This window comes from Aythya ferina, assembly GCF_964211825.1.
Source record: "Aythya ferina genome assembly, chromosome: 8".
Taxonomy (NCBI): Eukaryota; Metazoa; Chordata; class Aves; order Anseriformes; family Anatidae; genus Aythya; species Aythya ferina.
Window position 1 is genome coordinate 27,273,925 of NC_140304.1, and position 24,167 is coordinate 27,298,091.

A 24,167-nucleotide genomic window follows, 5' to 3' on the forward strand; every position below is an offset into this window, starting at 1 on the left:
AGGAGTGAATCACCACCTCTTCTAGGAGTGGTGTTCCCCAGACAATGGCAGGCCTGGGAACTGCGCGCAGCCACTCCTTACGCTAGACAAACTTTGAAAGGAAAAGCAAACTGAGTTTATTTGACTAAACTGCTTAACAAATTGGCACCTGTTTCTTGGAGAAAGAAAGGGGGAATGTGTTAATAATATGCCAGATAGTTTTGAGGCAAAGTGACTTTCACCAGTTAACAGACCTTCGTAGTTGTTTCTTGGTTCCCTTCAGACAGCAAACTCACCTGCTAGCTAGCCCCTAAGACAACTTACACAGCTCTCTGGAAGAGGGATGCAACCTTTTAGATTAACCTTACCCTTTCCTTGAAATACACATGAATTGGCAGTGAAAAGTTCCATCACCTCCAAGGATATATGACTTGCATCCACACAGGCTTACTGATATCTCACTGCAGAGCTGTTTGTTGCATAAGCTGTTTGTGAGGACAACGAATGAAGCTCATTAGCAGTTTGATACAAGTTAGATACAATGGCAGCCAAACAGACATGGGGATGAAAGTGCATTTGACTAGGAACCTCCTAAACTCTCAGCATGCCAGAATGACGGACAGGTTGCTCTGGCAGTGCTGGTGTTCCTCCCCGTTGCACTTCTGTTCCCTGCTGTGAAACGTGGTGAAGGAAAGGTTTCCCGAGCCTCTAGCTGACACTTCCTTAAAGCCTGCTCAGCCCCAGGTGCACAGAGCAACCTCTGTTCCTAGGCAGCCAGATGGCTAGCTGCAATCTAGTCACTCTTTAATTAACTTTGCATTTTTCCTCTGTGGGTTGTTTCTGGGAAGAAGGGAGCTGACAGCATGTTTGTTTACACGAGATTGATTTGGCCTGGCACTTCCCTGTGTCTATACTAAGAATTTTGAAGTGTCTTTGGGTTTTGTTATCCCCATAAATGGAGAAGCTGAGAATCCAAGGGGATTTCTGTGGCGTATCTACAGAAGTTACGTAAGGATGGAGGTTTACTGCAAGTCATATGCAAATAGACAGGAAAGCAAAATGAAGCTGATGGGGGAAAACTAATCTGAGGCCTTGGTTACTGTGCACTGTCGAGCTGCTGCAGTGTATAATTAACTTTAGACTCAACTACAACAACAGTGACCTGGAAGAAGCTCCTGAAAACCCCATGGAGTTGCTTGCATGCATCAAGTTACACAATATACATGCAGTAGCTCTTGGAAGAAAGATTCAAGATGTATCCCTCTGCATGGCAGAAAATACCAACCACTATTTCAAAATACCAACCACTAGATCAAAAAACAGAAGGGTGTAAAGAATCTGCATTAGGAATTAGTAGCTAAAATTTCCACGTATAAAACTAGCAGGTAGCAAGAGAAAATGGGGATGCATCAGAGAAGTGGTGATGGAGATTAATTTTGAATAAGAATGGTCTTAAATGATGAAGCACACTTCCCACATCTGTCACCAAAGGGAGATCTCTGTAGATAGAGAACTTTCTAAAAATTACTTAGAGGCAATGTTTGCTTCTGACATCAGAGCATTTGTAAAGCAAGGCTTTGGGACAAATGATGTGCATGTCACAGGCTATAACTTCACTGCAGAGTTAAGACAAGTGCAGAGCTGCCGAGAAAGCATGCCTGGAAAATCACAAAGTTGTACCCTGCTATTCTGCATCCGAGATTGGTTTTCATAATTATTATTTGTTGAATCATATCCCAGATGAGCAAGCAGAGTCCTCCCCCTGGTGGCAAGCAGAAAAACACATAGCAACGAGTTTTTACAGTTGTGTTCATCAAAGGCTATAAAGGAAGTAAGGAGCATCAGACAGGACCTGTTTTTTATTAGGTCAACTGATACATCTGGGAAAAAAATACAATTTTGCAGAACACAAATCATTTTTCAGGACTTACACAGAATTATTTACTTTGAAGGCTGATACAACTTGAGAACAGTTGCTGAGTTCAATCTGACAATTTATTAGACGATTTGCAAGAGGAGCAGAGTATAAAACTTGTACAATAACTTTTAGTAGCTGAACAGGGTAATTGCAATGTGCAATAATCCCATTATCTCCACTGAGTCCTTGTCTTTTAGTGCTCAATTGAGTATTACTGTCTAAAATCCCTTTAAGGCAGAATGGTCTGGAAAGTAAAATTCATACCACTACTAACAGTAAAAATGGACTCAGTAGGCATGTTGGTTTTATTGTATTCAACAGTTTTCCCCAACCAACATCCTCAGGTAGCTTTTAAAAAATTATCTGTAGAAAATTATCTCTCTGCGTTTGTTATTGGAAGTTATGGCAAGTGCCTCTTGGACAGGATTTTTTCCTTTAGATGACTATTTCAGTGGATGAGGGGAGAGCAGTGGGTGTTGTTTATACTGGCTTTACTAAGTCTAAGACTAAGACTTTCCTTTTTTTTAAGACTTTAGAAAGGCTTTTGACTGTCTCCCATAGCATTCTCATAGACAAACTGAAGCACTGGCTATGTAAACGGACAGTGAGGTGACTGAAACTGATAGTACTGCTGGGCTCAAAGGGTGCGGTTGCTAGTGGAGAAACCAAAGGGTGGACATTTCAACATCTCCATTAGCAACCTGCACGGACAGGTCAATCACATGCTTGGGAAGCTGGCAGATGATACGAAACTGGGGAGAGCAGTTGATAACCAGACACTTGTACTGCCATTCAGAAAGACCTCAACAGGCTGGAAAAAAATAGGCAGAGAGAACTATCAGGAAGCTCAACGTGTGGAAATGCAAAGTTCTTCCCCTGGGAGAAACAACCCATGAATCAGTGCAGGCCAGGGGCCAACAGGCTGGAAAGCAGCTTTGCAGGAGGGGATGTGGGGGAGAACAAGTTGAACATGAACCAATGATGCACCCTTACCAGCAGGTAAAGTGAAGGGATTTTTCCCCTCTATTTTTCTTTTCAGTTCCAGTAGATAAACACTAAGTATAACCTTGACCTCAGCAGTATTTGTTAGCGTAATAATGGCTGAATTACAATTACATGAAAAGCAACTGTTATATTTTAATTATATAAAAGAGAAACCTTCTTCAGCTGTGACATTCAGCACTAATAACCACTGCAACATAAACACAAATATATTCCCCAGTCTTTAAGAATGGAAAACTATGCCCTTCATCAAAAAACACTGCATGCTTATGTTTAAAAAGGTTTAATTTTTCACCCTGGTACAAAAATACAGTACAATGTGATGGCAAGGCATTAGCCAAAAACATTCAAAGAATAAAAGGGGATTCCCCGTAATGCTTCAACATAACCCACCTTCACTCAGTCAGACAATCAAAAGGTGAGTAAGTTCAGTTTCTGCCCAAAGGCAAATAAGGATGAATCACACAGAGTTTTACATAAAAATATGTTTGCAGAGCTAATAATTTTACATGCTACTTGGACATTGATGAAATTTACTCTACTTGGCTTAGTGGCAAAATTTATGGTTTGGGATGTCTAGAAAACACCTGGCCCAGGTACATGTCCCACTCATATGAATCCCCAATAAAACAATGGGATCACACAATAATACCAGTGAGAAAAGAGGGATCCAACCCTGATTAAGCATCAAAATGTCGGCTACTTCTAGTTATTCCAATCACACTGTTTGTCTTCAAATTAATGTTTTGCCCTACACACCTCCCTTTTAACACCAATATTAGTGGTTGCTCAAACACATGAATTGATGTGTTTGCACATTATCTAGCTGCAAAAAAATCATTACAGTACACACAGCCAGGCAGAGGAGGAGATAACACTGAAAGTGATGCATGTGTGTGAACTCCAAACAGGGTTTAACCTAACATTGTTGACAGGAGAATCACGTCCCTCCAGTGCATCTACATTCTTGGTCAGTTTAATCATTGCCATTTAGAGTTTTGAAGGGATGGGAAAGCGTCATTCAGTGTATTCATTATAGTTCATCTCCCAGGTGTTTTTGTTTGAAAGCATCACCTGTGAGCTTCTCTTGGGCCTCCTTCATCCCTTGGACAACTGAAAGATCAGACAGAGAGAGATCAACTATTAATCTAAAGAGAAAAACAAGGTGTCCTGGTAATGAATGTATTTCAAATAAACAGAGTTATATGTGTACACAGAATGTAAATCTACAAAACTACCCAAGGGGAAAACAAAACAAAACAAAACAAAAACAAACAAACAAAAACGAACAAAAAACCAGGCTTCTGCTCTTCTCTCAACTATTTGTGAATTGGATGATTTTCTATGTGACAGATGGAGGCAGCTTAGGTCCTAGAGACATTATGGTAGGTATTAAGGTGAATCATGATTCTGAACATGGTTCCTCAAAGCACAGAGAGTCACTCACTCACCGATGTAACAGCTCCTAGTTATGCTGTCATGTATCATTTTTCTCCACAAAAAAGTGAAGGTGTTGTCCTTCACTTGGGACACACCCAGAACTCCACCTGGAGCTCTTACACTTCAAATTAGTTTTCACATACCTTGATCAGCATTGGTATAGAAATACTTGTAGCTGGGGTTTCCTTTCTCATTTATGATTTCTGGGTGAACTTTTCCACTGGGGTCTATGAAAGAAGAAATCAGACAGGAAATTTGGGTGGCAATAGTAAGAACATGATCCTGTGAATGGATACAAAAGCTGTGAATGTCTTACCCATGAAAAGGATTCTAGGAATGTAACCTCCATCAGGACTAAAGGCTTCATCCTTTGGCTCTTCATCATCCTATCAAAGCAAGACAGAAAAGAGAGAATGTATTAGAAAGATATCTAACAAAACACAGTACTCATTTTAAAGAAACAAGCTATTGCCTTCAGATTCCATTTACCCTGAGCAATTTACAACTTGAACAGACAATAGGTACTGCAGTATCTTCCACTTTCAAAGAAAATAAGGTTATTTCCACCTAAACAAGTATAATTTATCAAAATAATCTTTTTTTCTTTTTTTTTCTTTTTTTTTTTTTTTCCTGTCAATTTGCATTAAACTTTGCTTTGGTTTAGAAATGTTTTATACATCAGGAGAGAATGAATATGAATTCCTTTACAGTGGCGACAGACTGATATGCAGTACAAATTGTTAAAGAGACAAGGGCAGTCAGGTTTATAAACACAATTAATATAACTATACTGAAAAAAATAAAAACAATTAGCTACATCAACCATCCTGCATACCTACTCAGGAGTGCAAGTGTTAGGACATAGACAAAAAACAGATGCAACCAGTTAATGAGGATTCCAAATACTTAACTACTAAGCAGTAACCTGGATACAAATCAGAGCGTAGCCTACCTCGAGGTTGACCATAACAAAATTATGGGCAAGTTCGGAGATCTCCTTAGATTCAGCAAACTTTGGCTTCAAAGCTAATTAAGGAGGGAGGGAGAGAGACAGAGAGATGTGTAAATATGGAAAATATTTCAGGTTTTCAGGTCAACACAGAACCTCTACTCCATTCCTGCCTCTAGAGAGCTAGTAATTTTCAATGAGCAGTGGGTAAACGGAATATATGTGTCAGGCTGTTCAAGCCAGGCTCAGAAGAGGCAGTAACTGAAGCAATCCCTGCTGACCTGCCACATGATGAAGCCTGGCCAACGGACATACGCAGTCATTTTGGAACCAATGGAACAGAAGCAAAAAGCTTGCTGTAAATCATTTCTTACTCAGCTAGTTCAGCCTCGGTCTAGTCATTATGACTAGCTTGTTCCTTTGTGATGCTGAAAAAGCCTCACCTTCTAAGAACCACCAGCCGAAAGTAAGGGCAATTTAAGGGCAATCTCTTAATTCTCAGAGATCGTTCCTTCTCTCCCATTTGCTATAAGCAAAGTGCAGGAAAATCTGCAGCCACTACAGATGGGCAGCATTTCATGTTACTTTGCCGGCGTGCAAGCATGGCTGACTTTTGGCAGTGCTAACAGGTTAAGTGGTGTGATATTGCACTGCTCCACATGAAATTTAAGGACAGCTAACTGCATTTTGAATGCAAAGTTCATGTTTCTCATGTTACACAATCTGCATACAAAAGTTCATTAGAAATTCCATCAAGCTTTAGTGTTAAATACACTCACCTTTGCAAGCTCCACACCAAGACTTGTGGATGATAACCATAAGAGGCAAACCACTTCAAATAAAAAAAGAAAAATAATTGTCAAATAAAGCTTACAGCCAAGCCTCTCAACTATTACCATATTATTTCTAAATTCTATTACTTGTACATTTTAACAATCAGGCCTTCTACAAAGGCTATATGTAATAGAAAATATGGAGATGCAGAGAGATTCATCTGCGTTTGTAGATTTTGCTGCCTCGCAAGTTTTCCAACCTTAAACACACATCAAAATAATTTATTAGAAATGCCAACCAATGACTTGTGGAGTAGGAGACTTTCTTTTTGAAAGGTCTGGTGTCATTAGTTCAGACATGCATAGAAGCACAACTGGTCATGTGTTTGTTTTTTTTTAAAAAGGCAGGGGTTAGTCACACCAGCTACGTGAGAGATCTCAGAAGGGATTTGCACAGCCACTTAAGCCAATGCAGGGGGTGACAGTCATCCATCCACCCCTTTCCCCGTTATGGTCTGCATGTTTCAGACACTTCTTTCTGCAGCCTCCCATGATTAAGATCCGGGATCACTGAGCAATAATCAAACACAGTAACCTGGCAAACCCGTCAGCTTCCAGGCTAGTTTCCCACGTGCTGGTATGCTGAAACAAGTGTGAGAAGTGCCAGGACCAAGAAGGAAGGGAGCTGTGTGGAAGTGTAGCCTAAATAAAGTAAAAGGTAGAAGGACCAAAGTGAAGAGCCTAAGTTCACTGTAGAATGAATATAGAGAAATGCTTTTTTTGCGGACAACTCAGAGTATTAAGTTCAGCGTGTCCAGTACATCATGTGAATACAAGTACATCATGTGAATATTATTCTCCATCTCTCTTCCTGAAGTCTTCACTTAACCTTCACTACCTACACTACCTGGAGGTTGATTCCATTGCCTATGTCTTATTTAACCTTGTTCTAAAAAATCCCCTTAGCATTTCACCTTCTGACGAATTCAGGCTTAACAAGTTTGAATTGTCTAAGCTCCTTTGTAATGCATTCAGGCTGCATTATGTGATTAGACAAAGAGGCCTTAAACACAAAGAATTTCACCTATTTCCTGTTGTAAATGCTGGTGATTCAATTAATCCACCACTTCACTGCTCTCACTAAAATACCTTGCCTATTTTACATGAAGTTTACCTTTCTAACAAGGAAAGTGACATACTTACAGGTGATTTTTATTGCTATGGAATACATTTAGGTAGTACAACAGCTACCTCCACGCTTTTTGCATGTGGAAGTCCTTCAAAACACTTTTCAAACAGCTGAAGTAGTGAGAGCAGACTAGCACAATAAACTACAAAAGACTAAGAACAAGGAATTGGGAATCTCATCCTTGTTCTCTTACCATTAATTCCCTTTAGCTATGGAAGAGTATCCAAGGGAAGCTACTAATAGTGATACAGCTTTCAAAATAGTAAGAACAACCTAAAATTAGGCAAAATAAAAGAAGGAATCTAGAAAGGTACACAGAGAACATACTATATAGATACTTCTTTAAGGTAACACCAAGCAAACACCACTGTGAACAATGGCAAATAATGACTAGCAGATCTGAAGGACACATTTTCCTTCATCTGCAGATTGGTATGAAAAGAACTCCCTACCAGCTTTAAGTTACAGCTTTCAGTAATGTGTGGAGAGGAAGGAAGTAACATTTGGAATAGTTCAAACAGAAGCCTGGCATTTATTACTAAGCAATTGCTGTCGTCTTCTTTACATAGGACTTTGTTTGCAGTAAGGAGCAAGAACACACATTTCGCTGGTAAAGCTCATGTTACATCTGTGCCTTCTCCCTGATGACAAAAATATACTTTTTTCAGTTTTTATACAGTCCAACATGATTTTGCTCCTTTCTCAAGATGACGCCGACTGAAGTCTGGAAAATATGCACTGTCCTTATCATCAAGGATCTTCATGTCAGAAGAGTTACCAGAAACACATGATCCTTGGTACTGCACCACGCTTTTACTTTTTTTTTTTTTTTTTTTTTTTTTTTTTAAAGAGAGATTTTCAATGCAGATTTTAAATGCAACTGCTCAGAGTCCTGAAATACAAACTCTTAGCTGGACAGAACTCACAAAAGTTTTAGTGATACTGTATGTATTTCATCAGCTTTATTCTCTTTGAGAGATAATTTAATTTTATTTACATCAAAACATTTTTGTAGTCATTTCTCAGTTCTGAAATGCCTAAGTCCATTTAGCAATTGGTATGCCAGATAAATAGCCAATGCCAAGCAAATCAGTGAAGTGTCCCTTCTTGCCCCACTTTACCATTTCCTCCCAGGTAGCACTACACAATTAAAAACAGAACCCAACAACATTTATTTAAATGAGGGATGAAGAACCCACAAGAACGTGAAAAGCGTATCTAAGCCATATATGCAGTACAGCAAAGACTGAATTAGTTGAAACTAAGCACAAAAATGAGTTACCCAGTCACAGCCAGTACAGACTTAGAGAGAGTTTAACCCAGAGCAGTCATTGCCTTTTTAGTTCATCCTTCTTAGAAGAGCACAAGAGCACTCACTCTGAAACAATTAGTGTTTTTAAAAGCATTTAATGATGACCTTGCACAGAAAAGCCATAGCAAGTTATTTCAATAAAACAGTCCCACGGGTAAATTAAATCTACTCCATTTAAGGCACGTTTTATTGTTAAACCTGAAATAGAGAGGTTTAAGTTGGCTAAGCCAGCACCCTTCTGTTGTGCTGAGCTCGCAAATCTGTCTCCTAGGTTCAATAGGATTTTTTTGAAGTTATATCCTAAGAATACAGCCTGTTCCAGTCTGGGAACTGAAGTCCTTTCTGCAGTTTGACATATCTGGAGACAGCCTTGGAAAAGCAATCTTCTTATTCACCACATACACACAGCCAATGCACAGGGGACAAGTTTTCCTTATGGTCTCTATCTTCAGCCTCTGACGTTCATATATTACATGATTATTGGGGTTTAGGTCTCCACAGGAGACTTCGCTTGCTTGGGGAGGCAACAAGGTCTCTTGGAAAAACACACGTGGGGAGAATGCGGTGGGGAGGGTGGCAGGAGAGTCTCCATAGGGATCCTCTTAGCAGTAAAATGTCAGCAGGGACACAGCATCCTGCTGCTGCTATATGTCACGATATGTGACAAGCGGGCCATGAGCTCCTCAGGTCAGTGGCTGGGAGGCACACTCCTGCTGCTGGCAGCGCTTTGGCCCAGGGCCTCGTCTTCACTGGATGCTGCGGCTCAGGTACTGCAGGAACATGCTGGCCAGCTGGGGCAGGTTTTCATCGCTGGGCTGCATCTTGGTGTAGCTGATGAACTGCCTGCGCAGCCGGCTCAGCTCAGCCATGCTGACGGGCCGGGTGAGCACCAGCCCTTCCACCACCCCGGGGACGCGCACCTCCTCCCCGGGCAGCACCCCGCTCCTCTGGGCGGCCAGCACGGCGGCCACCACGTCCTGCGTGGCTCTGTCGAGGCGGTGCAGGAACTCGCACGACTGCAGGGGCTGGCTGCGGGTGGCCCGGTGCGGCGGCGGCGGGGTGCTGTCGAAGAGGGCGGCTCGGATCTCGGCCAGAGGCAGCGGCTCCTCGCCCCGCACGGTGAAGAGAGGCCGGTCCCAGCGGTTGCGGGGATCCGGAGCCTCGAAGGGCGGCTCGGGGGGGCCGGCGGCGCAGTGCAGGAGGCAGAGCGCCGTGCCCGCCTGCCGCGCCGCGCAGTACAGCTCGTAGCGGCCGCTCCGCAGCTCGTTGCCCGCGTCCACGATCACCACGTCCCGCCGGCTCAGCCGCCGCTCCACCTCGGCCCGCAGCGCCGCCCGGCCGCCCTCCGCCTCGGTCACGACGTGCGCCCGCCGCTCCGGGCCGTCCAGCGCCTCCCGCAGCTCCGCCGCCCGCCGGCTCTTGCCGCTGCCCGGCGGCCCGCACAGCACCACCAGCGGCATCCTCCCCTCAGCGCCCGCCGCGCCGCCATCCTGACCCGGACGGGGCCGCGACTGCTTCCGCCGGGCTCCGGCTCGTCGCCATGGCGGCACGGCCTGACAGCGCCGCCACAGGGGGCACCCGTGAGGGTCTCCTCACAGCGGGGTGGCGTGGGGAGCCAGCAAGCTGCCCCTGGCACTGTGACACCCGAAATCACCTCACGGCACCTGGCACGGTGACTCTGAAACCACCACACAGCCCCTGGCATGGTGACACCGAAATCACCACACAGCCCACAGCACTGTAAGACCCAAAATCACCACACAGCCCCCGGCACTGTGACACCGAAATCACCACACAGCCCTCGGCACTGTGACACCGAAATCACCACACAGCCCCTGGCACGGTGACACCGAAATCACCACACAGCCCCCAGCACTGTGAGACCCGAAATCACCACACAGCCCCTGGCACCCCTGGCACAGTGACACCGATATCACCACACAGCCCCTGGTGTGGTGCCGCCGATTTGCAAAGCGTTTTGTTTAAAAGTGCGATCGTACTGTAGTAAGCTTTGAGAATGAGATGCTTTCAGAAATACACAATCATAGAATGGTTATAGGTGGAAGGGACCTTAAGGATCACCCAGTTTCAAGTCCTGGCCATAGGAAAGGACAGCACCCACTAGGTCAGGTTGCCCCGGGCCTTGTCCAACCTGGCCCTGAACATCTCCAAGGATGGGGCATCCATAACCTCTCTGGGCAGCCCTCTGAGTGAAGAATTTCCTCCTAACATCTAATCCAAATCTCCCCTCTTTTAGTTTAAAACCATTCTCCCTTATCCTGTCATTATCTGACTGAGCAAAGAGCCGCTCTCCATCTTTTTATAAGCCCCCTTTAGGTATTGAAAAGCTGCAATAAGGTCACCCCTGAGCCTTCTCTTTAGGCTGAACAGCTCCAGCTCTCTCAGCCTTCCTTCACAGGAGAACTGCATGAACTGTCCCCATCTCCACAATAACCTGTAGCGTATGTAGACACTGTTTCCAGGACCTCCAAGACATCCAGGGAGTGCTATTTACAGAGCCAGATTTAATGTCTTGAAACTTCCTGTACTATTGTCCCCAATACATCTTGCTACATAACAGATAATTTCATGTAATTTTCATCGCCAGCTCTAAGGTCAGACTGCTGACCTCCATCAAGTGAACTGGTCTGTGTTTCTGGCAAGGCAAATCAAGTGTGCATCACATCCATCACTGCCCAGGGGGGATTGTGAGCACAAATGCTCATCCTGCCTAAGCACTCTCTCCTTTATCTGTGCCATTTAAAAACTTCCTCTGCTTTGTTGCAAGGTAACACTACAATTGTTCCTGCAAATACCAAAATCGTCTATTTTTTTTTGTACATGTGTATCAAATGAATGCTAAAATATCCAGTTATAAACGTTTGCTAGACTTCTGAACTGTACCATCTGGGTTAATATCACTAGACCTTGCACAGTGAGTGGAAATCAACAGGTGGATCAGTTTGACAGCAAAATTCAATTAAACTACAAACCTGGAAAGCATAAGGAATTTCCACCAATGTCACAATAATGTAAGATCTAGGTTATAAGTTTTAAAATGTAAGTAGAATTTATAAGCATGCAAATTTCTTCCTCACCTTTTAACAAGAAATTGTGAGAAAAATACGCCAAAATGTCATTTTTTAAACGTTTTCATAGAGACAGTGTTGTTTTAGAATTTAGCCTACAGAAGGTTCTACTTAAACAGCTTATCAGCTCACTATAGTTTAAAACTTCTTTTTGCAGACAGTAACAAAACAAGTTGTCTCATGTTGAGGTCTCAAATCTACATAGGCACATCCACTTTGATGGAAACTATCAGCACTGCTGAGTTCAGGGGGACTGAGTACCATTAACGCATGTGTTTGTGGGTTTGGGGTCCATATCTTTACTGTGACAAATGCACAAAAAATATTTTATTTTCAAAGACATGATAGAACTTCAATAATTTAATTCCACATCTGAATAGTCTCCTAAACCACCTTTATATTGGTTAATAATTAGTATTTTCTGTGGCTAAATTTAGGATTGATACAGAATCTTGACAAATTTTTAAAGCCACTTTTCTGTATTTAAAACTAGGTAACATACCTGGCCGCTGCCTCTTTCTTCCCATCTTCTAGCGTTCTCCAATGAATATGATCTCCAAAACCTGCCAGAGAGAAAGGTTTATAAATGCTGCATAGTTTAACATATCATCAGAGGAAAACAGTCCAACCCTTTGAACATTTTCAACTCATTATATAATCTTTTTTACCAGAAATTATAATCCCAGTCCTGAGAAGACTTCTGTGAATACTTACAACCTACATGGTCTTACAAGGAATCCCACTGAAATTAATTAACAAAAACAAACCACAGAGTCATGAATATTTACACATATGCAAAGGACATCAAAATTCCCTGAGCAGAGATTAAAATTGAAGTGCTTTCTGATTATTCTCCATTCTTCCTCGATCTGTGAACATTTATTAACTGATTACTGACTAATTAAACATGTCACCATCTGGCTTCCTAAATCCCACTGAATGTGAACTAGCACAAAATAACTAGGCCTTAAAAAATACATAGGCCAATAAATGATTATTAATTGCTCTAAAACTATTACATTAAATACTACTACTGATGATAATTGTCACCAAAGAGTAAGAAAGAACCCCGTTATGCAGATTGCTGAATGTTACAGTGATTGAACACAGGACACATTCTACCCAACAAGCAGATAATAAGACTTGTTGTGTCTTGTCTGTTGAGATAAACCAAACAAGCCCATGTCAACAACAGTAAAGCAGGGACTGCCATTTTTTTCACCCTGTAGCCAACACACCACTACCATCATGAGGCTCAAAGCCATGTGGAGAGCTGAGATGAAGGAGATCCGGGAACTGTTCAGAGATGAACCCCTTTTGAAGACTTCCCCAGAGGTCTCATTGCTCCAGTAACATGGGGCTGTGCTGAAAGAGCAAACATCAGCCTTGGCATGCCCCTTCCCATCGCTGAGGTATGCTCAGCAACCCCCAATGCCTGGGAAAGGCTGTAACCTCACTGAGGGGGCAGATTTTGGGAGCTACACGGGGACCAGGAGCCACAGCCTGCCCATTGCTGACACAACTACAAGTGGACATTGTCTCCAGTAGACACCTGCAGCAAGGCAGCTGAAGAAAGCTGAATGCAGGGCCAGCAGAGCCTCCTTACTTCAGCGTCCAGGAAGTTTGAACTGCTGGCACAGTATCTGTATCACCTTAGCTTATCTCCCGATATGAACTGCCACGACCATGTATGATGCAACACATCAAATATTTAATTGTGCTACTAGGAAGGCGGAGATGCCTCCTCCATGTCCGCGCACATGTATCCGTGGCAGTCAGCCGCAGACATGAGGCTATGTTCGTACTTGCTGATGGTGGCAAAGGTAAAAGCTGTTGGGTTAGCAGAAGTCGTGTTTACTCAGAATATTGACACACCAGGTACTGCAAAGGCCAACGTGTTCAAACACGGGAAATCTTCTATTGTTCTAAGCAAGAAAGCGCCTTTTTTAAAACTAAAAATCAGTCTGTGATGAGCATCAGCCCGATTTTAAAAGCACTCCGCGAAACGTTACAGCGTGTTTGTTTTGAATGAAAGTCGATTAACCGCAGAATGAAAGTTTGCCAATCCCGATACGGAAATAACGGGGCCTCGCACCACAAGGCCCCGCTGCCCGCGGTCCGGGCGGGTTACCACAGCCCTGGGAGATTCAGCCGTGGGGCAGCCCGCCCAGGGTGAAGCTCGGGGCCCTGGCGAGCCGTGCCTGAGCCAGCCATTAACCACGGCAATTAATTACACGGGGAGGGCAGGCCAGGCAGCAGGGAAGCCGGGCAAGTGCCATTCATCGCCTGCCAAGAGCCAGCGGCGGGGCCGCCGCGCACCTCAGGCGCCGAGGGGCTGCGCTGCCTGAGAGCGGGGCAGCCCCCTGTGGCTTGGGTGGAAGCAGAAAAAAAAAGCTGCAACGGCAAAAACCGCTTAAAAGCCGCCTGGTACCGAAGGGCAGCACCACCCTCAGCCGCAGGGAGCTGTGCAGGCAGTGCCGGCGGGTCGGGGTACCCAGCCCGGACCCCCCCCCCCTCCCACCGGTCCCCTTCCAGCCTCGCCGCCGAGACCCCCGCGCCCGGCTCCCCGGCAATGCCGGCGGGTGAGAGGAAAGCACGAAGGAAACGTTTGCCTGACCCTTTCCGAGCCCTTCGGAGGCGGCTGCGGAGGCCGCCAGCAGCAGGCACAGGCAGAAGATGGAGACAGCCGCGGGCTGAGCCTTCATGGCGGCGGCACCCCCGGGGCGGACCCTGAAGCTCCGAGACGCGGTCGGACCGGCTCCGGTGATCTTTTTCGTTTCTTTTTTTTTTTTTTTTTTCTTTTCTTTTTTTTTATCTTTGAAGGCCAGGAAGTGATGAGAGACGGATGTGGGCGGTGCTGCCGGCCCCTCTCGGCTGGAAAGCGCAGGGGGAGGTGGCGGGGTGGGGGCTGCTCCTCGGGCCGGCCCAGCCTTAAGAGCAGGCAGCCGGGACACGGGGCAGGGTCCGGAGGGGGGGGGGAGTTGACTTTTTTTCCTCCTGACAAATAAACCTGGTGGTTCCGCAGCTCTCAACCGGGCGGTTGGGAGGGTAAAAGTGGCCATAAACGGTTACTTTGGTTGGAAGGGGGCTTCAATAAGAGGGAGGGGACGGGTACAGCCGCTGCAAGCCGGGCAGGGGCGCCGTTCCCTGGCCGGGCGGGCTGCAGCACGCAATGCTCATTTATTTTGCGAATTCCACACACGCTCCCGCCTCGTAAGCGGTTGTTTTTTTCCCCCCCCCTTAAAAGCAAAGGGCACGGCAGGGTCACACCGCAGCACCGTGCCAGCGGCCGGCCGCCCCGGCCCGCCCCCTTCAGTTGCAGACTACAACTCCCAGCATGCCCCGCTCTCGGGGGGCATTCCGCCAGCTTTCTCTATGCAAATCCAACGCGGAGCCGCCGCCAATCAGCGGGCGGGGGCGGGGGGCGGCTCGCGCCGTCACGTGGCGCGAAGCTTCCTTTCTCTGTGCGCCCCTCTTTCCTTCCTCGGCCGCCATCTTGTGCGCACCGCGTGTCGGGCCGCCGAGGGGCCGCCGGGCTCAGGTGAGAACCGCCCCGCGTCCCCCGGCATCGTGCGGGCGGCCCCCGGGCATCTTCCCGGCCCCTTCCCTTCCCTTCTGCCCGGCCTCGGGGAGAGGAAGGGGGGGAAGCGAGGCCGGGACGCGGTGCTGCGGGCTCTGCCCGCCCCTGGCGCGCTGCAGCCGCCCCGGGGGTGTCGCTGAGGGCTCCTCGGGGCAGGCCCGCGAGGGGGGCGCCTCGCCCTGAGGGGGTTTTTCCCCCCGCTGCGGGTATTTGAGGTCTTCAGCCTTTAAAGGTCACGCTTGGCCCGTGGGGGACCCAGTTGACAAAGTTCCCAGGTATTGAGCTGGGAGAGGAGCTGCCAGGGATCGCTGTGGCACTGGGAGGGCTCGGCGGGGTCATCAGCTGCCAGTAGCAGGGGTTCGTTATGTGGAAATAGCTCGTGAGGTAGCTCAGCGATGAGTCTCGCTGCCTGGGCTCTGTTAATCGTGAAGGTGCTATGTTCCTGGAAGCAGTTGTGCTCTACGTGCTGATCTTCGTCTGAGTGCTTCAGCCAAATGCTAAACTGATGCACTTGGAAATTTGCAGCTAATACCTCAAACTGATGCAACACGAAATGTGTTGGCTTGCTTCGTTGTGGTACGCGCTTCAGCTAAGCAAGCTGCTGCTGCACTGCTTTGTGCTATCGAGATGGGGCGGCTTTAAAGGTTTTTTGTTTGTTTGCCCTGCTTCGTTGAGGGTTTTTCCTTAATGTTTTAGCAGCTAACTTATATTTCTATTTAATTCTTCAGACGCAACACTATGAATCAAGAAAAACTGGCCAAGCTTCAAGCTCAAGTCCGAATAGGAGGAAAGGTAAGAAAAGCACCAGAGATGCACTGTCTTCTATAACTTATATGTTAAAAGAGAAATCTCTTTAAAACTTCTGTTTCAAAACATAGTTTAGGAGGGGGAGAATACATACTTCAACAAAACTGTATTTTTAAGGTCTCTAACATGATCTGGATCGTACATGATCGCTTACATGAAAGGCAGTTTTCTTTTAGCTCACAACTGCTGGATGAGTAGTTTCCAGGGTGTATGCTCTTTTTAAACCTTGTGACTTGTTGTGACCTGTGAAAGCTCAAGCTAAGCTTACCTGTTGGTTTTTCTAGTTTTGTATTCTCTCTGTTGGAAAATTTCTTCCTTTGTATCAGCTCCAGGACTTATCATTGAGCTCTTTCTTTTCTCTGAGCCAGCAGGTAGCTAATGTGACAAAAAAGCAATAAAGGTTGTTCAGTGTGGGCATTTGTTTCCTAACCAGAGATATTGGGGTTGGAGGGATTGTATAGAAGTTTTAAAAGTAGGAATACCAACATTGCTATCTGTGGAACAGTTTAAAAACATAAGTTGCATAGTTACAAAAGTGTTTTAAAATCACTGTATTTGTGTTGTCCTGGACAAACTAAAATTCTCAGGAAGCATTCTTATATGTTGCTTAATAGTAAATAGTATTTTTATAATCCATCTTGTGGAAAGAGAAAATACTGCTATTTTTTAGTGTCTTTTTGTCTTCTACGCTTAAGAAAAATCTCAAAATTGAGACTGACAGCAGAAACGGTAGGTGAAGGGAAGAAAGACAAGAAACGTTTTTCACTAGAGCTTTTTCATAGCTTAAAGAGATTCTGCTTGGATTGTGAGATGACTTAAATTTCAAGTGTTGTAAGAGTTTGTGTTGCTGAGTGTTCTCTTGATTCTTTTCCAGGGAACAGCTCGCAGAAAGAAGAAGGTGGTGCACAGAACGGCAACAGCTGATGACAAAAAACTTCAGAGCTCCCTCAAAAAACTGGCAGTAAATAACATTGCTGGCATTGAAGAGGTATAGTGAGAAAAATGTTTCTTGTGTGAAATTGAGTTCATTGTGTTGTTTTGGTGTTGGTTTTGTGTTTTTAATTTTCTTTCTTAACAAGTTTTCCCCTCAAACTCAGGTGTGATTACATGTAGGTGAAATTACTTTATTTTTTTGGTCTCATTTACATTGATGCATACATATCTATAGAGAAAAGGGAAGAGTTTCTGGGCAGACTGTGATCACAGAAGCCAGTAAGCTGCTTGTAATGTATGTCTCTTGCATTAATTGCAAAACAAAACTTCCCTTAATTCATAACATCATGCAATCAATTGCCTAATTTTAATAGAAGTGTTAAGTACATCTTACTGCACAGGGATGCGTAAATAAAGAGTTATGTGATGCAAAACTTAAGGTAGAGAATCAAAATGCTTGGAGTAACAACTTGCAAGTCTGCATTATCAAAAGGAAGTTTTTTCATGGCATGAAAAATAAACTAGATTTGGTTGTTGAAGTTATAGAAGGCTGATATTTCTTACAACACTAGCAAAACTCTACAGAACCAGCTTCTGTTATATAAAGCAGCAATACAGAGGCTTCAGGTATTCCCTGAGTATTTTTTTTTGTGTGTATAAATTTTTCCATATAAAGTATTAGCTGGAATAGAAACTATTTCCATAGTGCTGTAGAGAGTGTGATGCTCATGTGGGGGAGGAGGTGTTACTTCACTGTGAGCTCCATGTTACTGTAGTACGTGGTTGAAGCATAATATTTAATCTGTGATTAATTAATTTAAGAAGGGTTGCAGGGTGCCTCCAGAGGTCACTTTATGGGTATCTCTCCTCCAAAGGCAAATACCAATCCAGTATGGAAGCCTGGTTTGCCTGTAAGCTTTCATACCTCTGCTATAGAAACACTTTAATTTGGCTGACTGAATTATGATGTTTATATGCTATGCTATACAAGTACAGAGAAAAACCCAGTCCTTGTTCGTTCGTTTTACACAGGATGTAAGATCTTTATTCAGACACGGTTATTAAGACTTAAAATGTGTTGATGTGAAGGAAGATTATCCAAAATCCTTCTACCTTGATAGCTGGGTACATAATTACAGTATGTTGCCTTACTGTTCAGGAAGACCTAAACTGACCTATGTAAATAGAGTTTGGGGAAGTTAGTAGTGTTGAGAAGGCAGATTTTTTTTGATTTGTTTTGGTTGGAAGAGGATTTTAAGATGACTGCTTACATCCAGCTTTTATCATTTTCCCCTCAGTCTTGCAGGAAGGTGACACCTATTTTTTCTGTTTATTTTTTTGTTTGATTTTTTTCTGTTCAAAAGAGCTATTAATCTTCAAAGTTCAATATGTTAAATCTGTGTTCTAGATGTGTTCTTTAATCCTCCATTATTTTCTCCCTGTAACTTCTGCTAAAAGCAGTGTTATAAAATTCATCAGTTTCAGTACAGCTGTTCCTTTGGATGAGTAAAACTCTTCAATTTTTTTTTTTTTCTTCAGATAAAATTGGTTTCTGCATAACCATAGCTCAGCCATGCCCAGGAAGAAAAAAAACTTCTAAGTTTCCCTTCTTCAAAACTGTGTAAAAAATGCAGAACAAAAAACAAAAACACAGAATAAATTTCAACTGTAAGAACCAAAGCAGGCTGCTGTAAGAACTAAAACTGGTTGTAAAACTTAATTCTTGGTAATTCAGAGCACCAGGCAAAGGGAGCAGAATCATTGTATGTTGTGCTTGGTTTCAGTAATTCTGTGATGACTCTTCTAGGAGGGCACTGAAGCCTGTTCCAGTGCAGCTAACTTATGAATCTAGAACACTGCAAGAGATGTGAGGGGGAAGTCTTTGTATTGGGTGGTTTCAGCGAAGAGGCCAGATTGTGAATTGTGTGCCTTTGCCAATTCTGCTCCAGAAACAATAACCTATTCCTGATAGGTGACATAGATAGTTCAAGACGCTGCCATTCACAGCTGATACGGCAAAGCTTTTTTGTTAGAGCTTTAGTTTTTAAGAGTGCAGACTTGGAGATTTTTCTCCCTAGACATTCTTGACAATAACTGGTTTATGCCTTAAAGGCTAATAGCCTGTATATATTTTTTGCCTTCCACAAAAATGTGGACTGTATGATAACACACAAGCCTTTGCACATGTATTGCTTACTATAAATATAAGAGTATAAGGCAATCATAGCTGTTAAATTCAGACTTCTCATGAATGTGTGAGCCCTTTCTAGACAACTAACTCATTTTACTTCCAATTCAGGTGATGTTAATTCTAGGTACTTTATGTGTGGTTATATTCTCTAGGAGTACTAATTTTGTATTTATATTTTAAGATTTCAATCTAGTTTTGAATTAATTTATTGCACTTGTTCAGGGAGATGCTGCAACACTTTGGTAAATGTAGTTTATCTATTTAAACAGGTGAACATGATAAAAGATGATGGAACAGTTATTCACTTCAACAACCCCAAGGTTCAGGCATCCCTCTCTGCCAACACTTTTGCAATTACTGGTCATGCAGAGGCTAAACCGATCACAGAAATGCTTCCAGGCATCTTAAGCCAGCTTGGTGCTGACAGCTTAACAAGTCTCAGGAAGTTAGCTGAACAATTCCCAAGACAAGGTAGGTGTTTTTGGAATTTTTCATTGATGATTGAGAGAATACATGCAGTGTTGAAACTTTAACCCACATTTAGTAATAATACATGACATAAAAGCAGTGAAAAACGTATTTGGTTTTATTTATTGGCCACTGTTGTGGACATACAGTATGTGATGAGGGGATAATCAAATTTTTCTTATTGTTTCAAGACTGTATATGCTGGCCCTCATTTAAAATTAACATTAAAATCTGGTAGGTCAGGCATGTTTTAATTCCAGGCATACAACTGCATGTGACAAAATACTTCGCAAAACAGAAATAATTTCAGTTTTCATATAGAAAATCTCAACAGGTTCTCTTTGTCAGGGTACCAGGTCTGTTTTCTTTCTTCCACAAAATGTTTTTACTGTGGAGGAAGAGAACTTGTTCTTTATCTTTTATTTTGGAATTCCATTTGGAAGAAAAACAACACTCGCAATTCAAAATCAAATCTTCTGGTGTGATTCATTTTCTAATCATTTTTTTTGTAGCGGTCTCAGCTATTCTCTCTAAGCAAGTTTGTATCTTAAGAATAAATGGGAGTTTATTCTGAAATAGCATATTTTATGAAATTGGAATAAAATGATATTTTAAAGCATGCAAGTAATGTCTGATTTTGATAAGAGTTTGTAAAAGCTTTCTTTGACTGTGGAATAGGTATGCTTTTTATTTTAAGTCTATGTCAGTTCATGTTTCATGTGTGTTGCCAAAATTAATTCTTAATAACAAGTCCCAGTGAAGTTGGACATTATAAATATGAAAAACGTTTTTTAGACTTTTTTTGTCTTGAATGGTAACTGAAATGGCCATTAAAAGGGCTGTAATTGAATATGTTGCACTTGTCCCTATTGGGAGTTAGAAAATACATTTTTTAAGTTTAATATTTTCAACAAACTAATCTATTTCTTCTAAATTAGCAATTTCAATCTCATCTATATCTCATATTCAGAGTTTAATTGAAAGTAGATTTTCTTCTTCCTTCTTATTTTACTATTATTAATAGGTAGAAAGATGGGTCATTGTAATAATACTACTTTATTACAACCTCAGTACCAATAAATTCTTTATGTGTTTCCTTAGGTAGCACAGAAAGCTAGTCTTAAAATAAGTGGACCAGTGTGAAGGAATTCTTTTTATTTTACGTTCTTGGATTTCTCCAGGTTACGTGTAACATGATCCCAGTTTCATCATGACTTACAGAAGAATAGGTTTCATATAGGACCCTTGATGTGGAAATGCTTTTTCCTACAATTGTGGCCTCTAGGAAATGGTGATATGTTGGCCTTGGATTGATACCATGTTATCGTTGCATGAGAACACATGGCTTCAGTTAGAAGATTTAGTCACACTGGGGTTTTTCTGTATCATTTGATATTTTGTTAGCTCTGCATTAATATGCCTAGGCATTTGGAAATGGCAGTGTTAATACTTTGATATCAGAACGTTCACAAATAGACCTTTTATTCATGCCAATTATTGTTGATACCCAGTCATTGTTTCTTGGAATGAGGGAATGCCTTCTATTTTTGCTTGTATGTTATGTGTTCTTGTTGTGTGGTTGTAGTAACTCTGTACAATGAAAACTCAGCACCAGTTTTCTTTTTACAGTGTTGGACAGTAAAGCACCAAAATCTGAAGATATTGATGAAGAAGATGATGATGTCCCAGGTAGGCACAAAATTACATGTCTATTTGATGTACAAATACTCAATTCATGCACTGGAGTATTTAGCTCTTGATGTGATTATTCTACTCATTTGCTAAGGGAGGCTTCATATGCTGGGCAGCATTGCAATAGTGATGACTTTAGATTCCAGTTCTTGAAAGTAGTTTGCCTTGCACAAATTGCTTAATTCTTAAGTAGAAACAACTTGAAATACTTCCAGGGAGGTTGAACAGGTGGTCTAAATACCCAAATATGGTGTTAGGGCTGGAAAATGGAGTATCTGTAAAATGATGTAATAGGTGTATTTTTAAATCAGGGTTTGGGACTCTTACTTCTGCAGTAGAAGAAATTTAGCTTCTGTCAGTGCCTATTGGTGTCTTGAGAAACTTTAATTCTAAGTTGTTAATTTGTCAATCAATAAATATAAATCACCACGTTCTTTTGTTCATACATCATCAGTATGGTGTGTTAGCCAAAACAATGAGTTGGTGACCCAGATGTTTGATTTCTTTTGCTGTGGCACTTAATTTTTCTGACCTTACATAAAAATGTACAGGTCTCTTCAAAATGTTCTGTTTGGTGGAGTACAGCAGTTAATAGCTGCATAGCTTCAGACAGTTGTTAAGAGTGGCTGTCACTCAAAACTCAACTGCACATAGTAGAGCATCTCTGAAAATCAGATCTTACTCAGTGTTAGAACTTGCACTCTTTCTGGGTGTTCCTGCATGTCTAGTTCTTTGTATATATTCAAACTCCATTTTCTAAAGCAGTTTGAAATCCCCCCTTTAAAGTGTGCATGAGTATAGTTGAGAACTACTTAACATTTCATATAATACGTGCATTTTTCATTAAATGTCTGAAGGCATCGTTACTGGGCATTACTGTATTAAATATCTTCATCTCTTTCAGATCTCGTAGAAAATTTTGATGAAGCATCAAAGAATGAAGCTAACTAAATCATTAATAGTTCTGGAAGCTGGCATGGACTAGATTTAAGAAATCAGCTATGTGGTTCCAAAGTTTTAAAGAAACAGAGAACATCATCTGTTAATAGTTCAGTAATATAAATATTTTGTATTTTTATGATGCTGTTTGTTCAGCATTTTCTGTCAGTTGATTTTGCATTTTGCACTTACTCCCAAGATCTACTCTTTTGGTCAAAACGAAATGTCAGTGCAGTTTGAGGGGTGTGTGCATGTGCGTGTGTGTATGTGTGTGGGTGTACATATAGTGGAGAACAAATTGGAGAACGCTTATTTAACCTTTCCCCCTTTTCTTTTGGAAGTAGAAATAAAACAAATCGTCGGCATTGTTACTTTTGATTATCACAGAATAGTGCACAGAAGGCAGTGAGGATAAGTTCTGTCCGCATTTTGTGACCTGAAGGCGTTACACCATTAAAATTGGGGTTTAATTTGCTCTAACTATTGTACTTTCAGATGTTTTTCATCCATGTTGAAGTGCACACGGTATTTGTTATCAACCGTATGTTGATCCCAGATGATACCTTAGATGAGCTAGTTTTCCAGCTTGTTTGGTACAGAAACTTTTTTAAAAAGAAAACTCAGTCCCAGAAAAGTGATTTTTTTTTTTTCCTCTCTCAACTTTGACTCCTTCCACACACTTAGCTCTATGTTCTCCTGTTGATTGTGTAGAGTATATCACGTCAAAAGGAAAACAAGTCCCTTAGTCCTCTACCATCAGGTCACTTATGAAACTTGGAGGTCTAGTTGGTAATAGTCCAGTGAACCAGTTTTGCACGGTAACAGATTTTTGCTTGAATAACTTCAAGCTGTTCTCTTGGCATGACTGCATTTACTAGCAACTGATGATCCACTGTCACTAGAAATTAAATGCACCATGTGAGCAACATTTAAGGTGGGAGGAAAGAGTTGTTGACATTTTGCCTTGCCTCCTGCTGGGCAGTTTGTGCAATGACTAGCTCTAAAGGGATTTTTTTTGCCTGTATTTTACCTTTGCCTATAACCTACCTCTAGGTTTGGTGTCATCTATGTAGTAGCTTACTAAAAAACCACAAATGTTCCTCGGACATAAAGAGGGACATTGGGAGGTACCATTGGTACAGTGCAGTATTTATGACCTTCCTTCAAAATGCTTAATGTGAACCTGTTTTCTCAGAGGCTCTTTCAAGGTTCTTAATGTAATGTGCATTACAGTGTAGTTAGACATCATTGTAACCTGTGTCAAGGGCAGCTGTGGCTTAAGAAAGCCATTTTTTCCTTCTACATCTGTCACTTAACTATGGCTTAATTGGAACATATCAGCTTTTTATGTAGGTTCATAGGCTAGAAAACTGTAAAAGTACAAGGTAAACAATACACGAGTCCTGGTGACGACATCATAAAGCCATGAAAGCAGAGCTGTAGTGGTTTGTCATCTGAACTCCTCAATTTATTTTATAGGTCTTGTTAATTTCTTTCTGTTATTTTATATACTACATGGATCTTGCTACAAAATAAAACGGCAGTACAAAAGAGGAAATGTCCCCTCTTGTATGTTGTCTCATCCTCCCACCAGCAGTAGCTGAGGAACAACTGGTGGGTGCAGCTGCTGTTTTAAACAGCAGGGCCTCCTTGCTGACAGCTCCTGACAAAGATACATGCAGGTTTAGGGAAGATCCTGATAGAGCTTTAGGATTTCACACTCCCATATATCCACTCTCCTATTTTCTCTGCAGTGTTGAATGGAACTTTGGTCTGTTGTATGGCTAACTTTGAATTGGCTGCAGATTCTTCGGTTTATAAGGAAGAGCTTTCTTCATTAACGTGTGCGCAGGCACACTGAATTGCCTTTTGCTTCCTTTGCAAGCTCAAAGAGCAAATGAAGGAT

At 42.5% G+C, this 24,167-nt stretch overlaps 3 protein-coding genes across 4 annotated transcripts; 1 reads left to right on the plus strand and 2 right to left on the minus strand.

Annotated features, from left to right (window-relative positions):
• Positions 1 to 3,009: 3,009 nt before the first annotated feature.
• On the minus strand, positions 3,010 to 14,535 carry TXNDC12 (thioredoxin domain containing 12). Its single transcript, XM_084528407.1, has 7 exons — positions 14,269 to 14,535; positions 12,154 to 12,214; positions 6,068 to 6,120; positions 5,292 to 5,365; positions 4,656 to 4,725; positions 4,483 to 4,566; positions 3,010 to 4,012 (listed from the first exon to the last, which is right to left on the minus strand). The coding sequence occupies exons 1-7, from the start codon at positions 14,354 to 14,356 to the stop codon at positions 3,933 to 3,935; spliced, it is 510 nt and encodes a 169-aa protein (XP_084384533.1). The 5' UTR covers positions 14,357 to 14,535; the 3' UTR covers positions 3,010 to 3,932.
• On the minus strand, positions 7,261 to 12,127 carry KTI12 (KTI12 chromatin associated homolog). Its single transcript, XM_084528406.1, has 2 exons — positions 10,483 to 12,127; positions 7,261 to 10,369 (listed from the first exon to the last, which is right to left on the minus strand). The coding sequence occupies exon 2, from the start codon at positions 10,020 to 10,022 to the stop codon at positions 9,309 to 9,311; it is 714 nt and encodes a 237-aa protein (XP_084384532.1). The 5' UTR covers positions 10,023 to 10,369; positions 10,483 to 12,127; the 3' UTR covers positions 7,261 to 9,308.
• A 502-nt stretch (positions 14,536 to 15,037) lies between the features above and the next one.
• BTF3L4 (basic transcription factor 3 like 4) lies at positions 15,038 to 22,741 on the plus strand. Of its 2 annotated transcripts, none has more exons than XM_084528422.1 (6): positions 15,038 to 15,192; positions 15,960 to 16,023; positions 16,913 to 17,026; positions 19,432 to 19,633; positions 21,260 to 21,319; positions 22,227 to 22,741. In XM_084528422.1, the coding sequence occupies exons 2-6, from the start codon at positions 15,970 to 15,972 to the stop codon at positions 22,271 to 22,273; spliced, it is 477 nt and encodes a 158-aa protein (XP_084384548.1). In that variant the 5' UTR covers positions 15,038 to 15,192; positions 15,960 to 15,969; the 3' UTR covers positions 22,274 to 22,741. The 2 variants fall into 2 exon arrangements, with proteins under 2 accessions (XP_084384548.1, XP_084384549.1); XM_084528423.1 differs by lacking the exon at positions 15,038 to 15,192 and adding an exon at positions 15,199 to 15,506.
• The last annotated feature ends 1,426 nt before the right edge of the window (positions 22,742 to 24,167 follow it).